Here is a 7010-nt window from a genome sequence, read left to right on the forward strand (position 1 = left end):
GCAAGAGAAAAAGTCCCTGACACCATGGCTGATGTTATTAAGATTGGAATAGCTTTGCTCACTCCAGGGGCAAAGTTGGCATCTAGGCTTCTTGCAATAATGCCTAGAATTTTACAGTTAACATTTAGAAGCCATCTGGAAAACATTTCAGTCACTCAAAGCATTTTGCCGCTGATCTGAAACTCACCAGTATGTCGACAAAAGGCTTCAAGTGTGTGTTTATGTGTATTTACTGAGCTAGTCTATCAGTGAATGTAATTCTATTCCAGTCTGGTTTGTTTGGAACTGTGGGATTCTTTATGACGTAAGCTATTAAATTAGCATGGCACAATTAGTGTAGGATTGCCAACAGTGTCTGCTTCTGTGCTCTTTTCTAGGATACAGGAATGCTCAGACTTCGTGCTCCTTCTTGTATTTTTTTTGGTACCACAGTTATCTCTGTATCCTTGTTCATTGGCAGCTGAGGTTAACACCAGCTAAATATACTGTGGCCCAATTGTTTTTGTAGCTGTCATCCTACAAAAATCTTTGTCAGAGCATATTAGTATTTAAGGTGTCCAGAGATTGATATTGACATCCATATGTCCTAAAAGGTCTCACTGTGGTTAACTATGGTTGGGTTGCCCCTAGTATATATAAGCAAAACAACCTATTTCAGCATCTTATACAAATTGGAACAAAGGATATAAAATACCAATCAAATATGCCCAAAAAACTAAATGCTCCTTTTCTTAACAGGGGTAGATCATGCTCAGATGACTTACGATGGACAACACTGGCATGCTACAGAAACGTGCTTTTCTTGTGCTCACTGCAAAGTTTCCCTGCTTGGCTGTCCTTTCCTTCCCAAACAAGGGCAGATTTATTGTTCCAAATCATGCAGCCTGGGAGAGGATGTTCATGCCTCAGACTCATCGGACTCTGCTTTCCAGTCTGCCCGCTCAAGAGACTCCAGAAGGAGTGTCCGCATGGGGAAAAGCAGCCGGTCAGCAGATCAGTGTAGGCAATCGCTCCTCCTGTCCCCAGCACTGAACTACAAATTCCCTGGCTTTTCAAGCACTGCTGATGATACACTTTCGCGGAAACTGGATGACTTAAGCCTTTCAAGGCAAGGAGGAAGCTTTGTTGATGAAGACCTCTGGAAAGGAAGGGGAGAAGAAATGCCAGATGATCCAGAAGAGTGGGCTGAACATGAAGACTACATGACTCAGCTGCTCCTAAAATTTGGTGATAAAGGCCTCTTTCAGCAGCCGACAGATGCAGATGTTAGATCAAATGAGCAGTGGATTTGTGAGGGCATGGTTAAAGATCGATCTGAGTTGAAGAAAAACAGTCAAAGTTTAGCAAGTAAGAAATACCAGTCAGATATGTATTGGGCGCAATCTCAAGATGGCCTAGGGGATTCTGCCTATGGTAGCCACCCGGGACCTGCCAGCAGCAGGAAAATCCAAGAGCTGGACATGGAGCATGGCACACCTAGATACAAACTTGACCAAAAGAAATGGTATGATGGCTCACTGGAGTGTTTGTCAAATCTGAAACAAGAGCAGTGTGTTCGGGACTCAATGGATTCCCTTGCTTTATCTAATATCACAGGTAAGACTAAGAATTCAGTGTGGTTCCTTCATGAAGCATTTATATGGTCTAGCAGACAGGATTCTTTCATGCTAGCATGTTTGCTCCTTACCAGAACTCTACAGGAGGTATAGGCCTGAGTCTATGCAAGGTTTGCTTGCTTTGTGCTCCCTGTGTGCTCTGGACCCATTTAAGTGGTGCAGTGGGACTTTTTTCCCCTTCCTCTTACACTTATTGGCCAATTCAATACTGTTTAAAGGCATTTGCTGCAAAGCAAGGAAGCAATGTCTATGCATACAGCTAAAACACTGGAGAAGGGGTGAGTGAAGGCCACTCGTTTATTCCTACTTATGGAAGTTAATAATTGAGAAAAGAATATAAAGGCAAAGTCATTAGGCACTCTTCCTGCAGTCCCAAAGTCAGTTTGGTCAATCATCTGCTTCACTGTTCTTTGTAACCAAAACTTGAATTTCTGATACATGAGCTCCGATTATGCTTTTCAAACTTAACCATAGAGGAAGAATATAAACAAGTTTGCAGTGGGAAGTGGGGGAAGTGAGAACAGCAATTTACTAAACATACATCATTGCAATTTTTACTCTCAGGTGCTTCTGTTGATGGAGAAGTCAAACCAAGGCCACCGTTGTATTCTTTACCAACCTATCAGGAAGTGGATGATTGTGAGAAAATGAGCAACATGGGAACTCTGAATTCCTCAATGTTACATAGGAGCACAGAGTCTCTAAAAAGTTTAAGCTCTGAATTATGTCAAGTGGAGACACTGCCTGAAGAAAAGCCCATACACATACCGGTGCTAAGAAGGTCGAAATCACAGACAAGACCTCAGCAAGTTAAGTTTTCAGATGAAGTTATTGATAATGGCAATTATGAGAGTCTTGACATTCGTCAGCCTCCCATGAGCGAAAGGACTCGCAGACGCGTTTATCAGTTCGAAGATCACGGGAAGAGACACCAGCATCGCCGCAGGAGAAGTCGAAAGTCTCGATCTGACAATGCGCTTAACTTGGTTGCAGAAAGGAAACCTGCCCCAAAGGAAAGACTTAATTTTTATTCTCCTCAGGATTACGGCAAGTTTATTCAAAGTAAAAGTCCTCATGCAATTCGGGCATACACTCCAAACTCATACAGCCAGTATGCTCACATTGCCTCCGACTATGCAATGGAGAACCAGAGAGACCAATTTTTCAGATTCTTTGAGGAGGAAGACTCTTGGTGTTCATCCTCCTCCTCCTCAGATTCTGAAGAGGAAGGATACTTCTTAGGACAGCCCATTCCACAACCCAGATCAGTGAGATATCCCTACTATACAGATGTCCTTTCTAGTCCAAGTGCTGAACTGCCCAGTTCCCAGTTTGGACAAAGGATAACAAAATCTAAAAAGAGAAAATCACACAAAGGCAAAAATTGTATAATTTCTTAAGTTTTACTGATAATTATGAACTCTGTGCCTACACTGTTTTTCAAATCTTATGTAGAAAATGGTTTAAATAAAGTCCACATGGGCAGCCTTTGTCCATGACCCCTGTCAGGGGCCTGCAGTTAATAATCAACCGTTTTAGGCGGGGTACAAGAAAAGCAAAGTGAAAATACTATTGATATAGCTTTAAAAATGTCCTGACTGCGATTGAACATATTCCAGTGGTGGACAGTTCCCATGCTTCTTCACCTAGGGCTGATCGGAGTTGCAATCCCAACATCTGGCGGTCCACAAGTTCCCTACCTTGCTCTAGCCAATTTTTCATTTTCAGTGCCCAGTACAAAAAGCCAGAAAATGGCCTGGTTAGCGTGACCACACAAGACAGTGCATACCAGGTACAATGACTTTCCATAATGACTGCCCAGATGTAACTTGTGCCATCCAAACCTGAATGGCTTGGTCTGCTGTAAAAGGACCCAATCCTCCTATAGGTAGTGGGTTATTAGAAGGTTTTTCTGCCTCCCAACAAGGCCCACTGCCAGGTTGCAGATGACACAAGAATCTATACCTGGGTAGCAATTCTGGAAATAGTGCCTAGCATGCTCTGGTTTAAATAAGGCTCAGTGGAGTATTTTTGGGTGTCAGCATTTGCCCAGTGTCAGCATCTTATGGCTTATTATATTTTTCCTGCTACTTCAGTCACCTAGTTCAAATTATACCAATTGATTTATGCACCATCTGTGTTTACATGTAGCACTAAAAATGCTTTAGTGCTTCTTAAGCTGCAACAAGCCCAAGCAAAACCTCAGATTTGTGTACTTTCTCCTCCCTGTCTCCTATGAAGTTGGGAGAAATTTTTCAGCATCTTTTCCTTTCACTTTCTCTGAATCTCTACTCATTATAGACATATCAGGGGTAATATCTTAGCCAACTTTCTACACCATGATTCCTGATTCATGCACAATGATAGGTTAGGAAGTTGACCTTCTATGAGCAACCTTGGTCAGTTAAAGCACTGTCTCTTGTTCACACACAAGCCAAAATTCTGGGAAAGTGAAACAGAGTCTTTTTCCCAACCATGTGAAGGAAATGAAATTCACTCAAAGTTTGGGATAGTTTCCTACTGCTTGTGCATGTAGTACTAAACTAGAGGTGGCAACCTGGCTTTCTCCGGGTATTGCTGGATTATGACACTCATGAGCCCCAGCCAGGAGGACCAATGGTAAGGATTTCTGTGGGCTGTAGACTAAACTATCTGGAGGGCACTCCTGCACTACAATTGCCACGATTGCATTGTGCAATCCTGGCAAATACCACAATTATATATTATTTATCCTACACCTATATTGTAGAGTAGACTACGCCAACATCCTTCACTCCAGATGTTTAGTCTGTAACTCCCAGCATCTGATAATTGGCTGAGTTTGTTAGGAGTTGTAGTGCAAACATCTGGCATGTTGACAGACCGGGACTGATGTAGCCCAAGCCTTTCCATGCCAAGCAAGAAATCTTTGCTTGTATGCAGAATAATCGAAGTAATCAAGTTGACTGTTCCTTTTGAAGTTTGTCTGAGTGATTCCCACTCAGCCAAAAGTCAATTTAACAAGAAATTTTCATTATCCCTAAGGAACCATTTTATGTGGTGTAAGCTACAGCCTCTACCCATGAACTTCATTGCGTTGTCTCAGTCCGCTTGTATTAAAAACTTGGGGAAACAAGCAAGAATCCTGCATATTTGAAACATTATCCTACGTTTCAAATGTAGTATATGAGCAGCAGTTAGAAGCAATATTTATAATGTAGTATTTCATAGCTGAAACTGTGTTCATAACTTAACAGTGCAAATAATGTACATATTGTAAAATTAAGATTTAACAGACTATTTTTATATCCCTGAATTGCAAGACATTTGTTTAAAAGGCAAGCCTAGTTTTATTTGAGAGGATAACATCAGATTGATTCAGGCAGGGGGTTTGTTAAATGTTCATCAGCTTATAGCAGTGAAATGTTTAATTTTTGACAGTAAAGCTCTGATTGCATGGTAGAGCTGTGTAAATACTGTTTAACCTATGGTTCCTAACATTAAAGGAATTATTTATGGGTCAAGGAAATGAAACTGTCTAAGTAAAGTGCACACCACAACTGGAATATGCAAATCCTACAAAACACATAGTATATTAAAGATACCCAATGATCAAACATTAAATCTCATTCTAGGTTTTGAAATTAATATTAATGGGTGGTGTCTATAGTTCTCCCCAGAAATAATTACACTTCACATAATCATTTGTGACTTATGAAAGAATCCCATAGCTATTGAACCATTTTTTTTTAAAAAACTTTCCTACCAAGGCATGGAACTATTTTACAGAATGTAATACAAAATTTTCACAAAATATGAAGGAATGGTGAAAAAACGTGTTTGAGGAAAACTGAAAAACAAACAATGCTTACTCTTTTAGTATGCTTTATAGTTCTAAAATCATTTTGTTGCTTTAGCATAACCTTCCCCCAGCTGATCCTTTCTAGATGTGCTGGATTTCACCTTCCATTGCCTGCAGGCAACATGACCAATTTTCAGTCAGGATTGATACTGTAGTCTAAAACATCTCGATAGTACCAGAGAGGAAGTACACAGGAACAGACATCATAAACGTGGTTCAGAGTACACATACAGCCACCCTGCGAATAAGCTACACAGACTGGGTTTACTGGACATGGTGGCTTATAAACAAGGGCTGGCTTCTTGTGCTGTCTGAACCCAGCCAGAATTGTTAACAAACCATGCTGTTGGGATCATACAACAAGTTTATTACCCCAGGTTATAAGCCACCATGGTTTAGGGTGTTCAGGATGTTCTGTAAACCTGACTCACAGTGTCCATTGTCCACAAATGATTGGGCTTACCATGGCTTGTTTTTCTTGTTCCTACTCTCCCCACAGCTGGTGTCTCAGTGTCTTCCATGGCAGAACTTGTCTTGTTTCTCCCTCTCTGCTTTAATTGCTACCCTTTTTTGTTCACCACTTAATTTCTCTGTGTTGTTCAATTGTCAAAGGAGAAGACAAAGCTGAGTAGGTAACATAACATGAAAACTGACGATGCAAAATTTCATATAGGCTAATCTGCACACAGTTGCCAAGCAAGTAAAAGCACTAAAGGGAAGGGAGCAGCAAAAAAGGGTGCACCAAAGATGGACTGGGGAAGAAACCCTTCTGAGGTTTTATTTGGTTGGAAAAGATTCTATTTAGGAATGGTAAGCACCCATATTTAATTGAAGAATCTCTAAGAAATCTAAACCTGTTGTATGAATAGTGTCACTTTATTCAGTGTTGGGAAAAAAACTAGCACCAAGCATCTTATTTTTTGTTCATTGAAAGGTTGTCCCTAGCAGTGGTTAAGTAAGAGCTTAAAAGTTTTATAATTACGGCAGCTTTTCCTATAGTGGTGGAGGTCTAATGGACATTTTCTTCCATAAGTTCTGGTTATTCTGTTAACATAATGGGGACCTGAGCATGTCTTAAAGCATTCCTAAATATCTAAAAATTTAAAAATGTAGTAGAAGATTAATAAGGAATAGAAGAAATAACTATACAGGGAATCCTGCAGAAGATTTAAAAACATGCCCCCACCATGCTTCTGTATTTTCAGAAGTTCTGTATCTCTAGCTGGTCTTTCTATAGAAATTTTCTTCTTTTTAGCAATCATCTGTGGTGAGCAAAAGCTGGGTAACAATATATAAACACTGTATCTTAAATATTCAAAAATAGCCCTTGTGGGAAAAAGGGAAATCAACAGGAGTTTTCAGGTTTTTTGCTGGGGGAAGGGGGTTCAGGCTTTCATAGCTCTATTTCTGCATCCAGGCATACAGAAACATGTTTCTTGTGTCGCTCAAAATAGACATGGAGTAATAGAATCATTGCAAAAGGATACCTTTCTCTCTGTATGGTATCATTTGCAACTGCAACATAATTTCAATAAAAACACATCAAGTGTTTT

At 40.3% G+C, this 7010-nt stretch overlaps 1 protein-coding gene across 1 annotated transcript in view; it reads left to right on the forward strand.

The window, feature by feature from the left end:
• PRICKLE1 (prickle planar cell polarity protein 1) overlaps positions 1 to 5614 on the forward strand; it is a 76593-nt gene extending 70979 nt beyond the window's left edge. Inside the window, exons 7-8 of the mRNA XM_044422908.1 lie at positions 739 to 1596; positions 2181 to 5614. Of these exons, the coding sequence (XP_044278843.1) occupies positions 739 to 1596; positions 2181 to 3016 (1694 nt within the window). The 3' untranslated portion in view covers positions 3017 to 5614. The remainder of the gene's footprint in view (positions 1 to 738; positions 1597 to 2180) is intronic.
• The last annotated feature ends 1396 nt before the right edge of the window (positions 5615 to 7010 follow it).

Source organism: Varanus komodoensis, unplaced genomic scaffold, assembly GCF_004798865.1.
Source record: "Varanus komodoensis strain SLA01 unplaced genomic scaffold, ASM479886v1 scaffold13_1, whole genome shotgun sequence".
Lineage (NCBI taxonomy): Eukaryota > Metazoa > Chordata > Lepidosauria > Squamata > Varanidae > Varanus > Varanus komodoensis.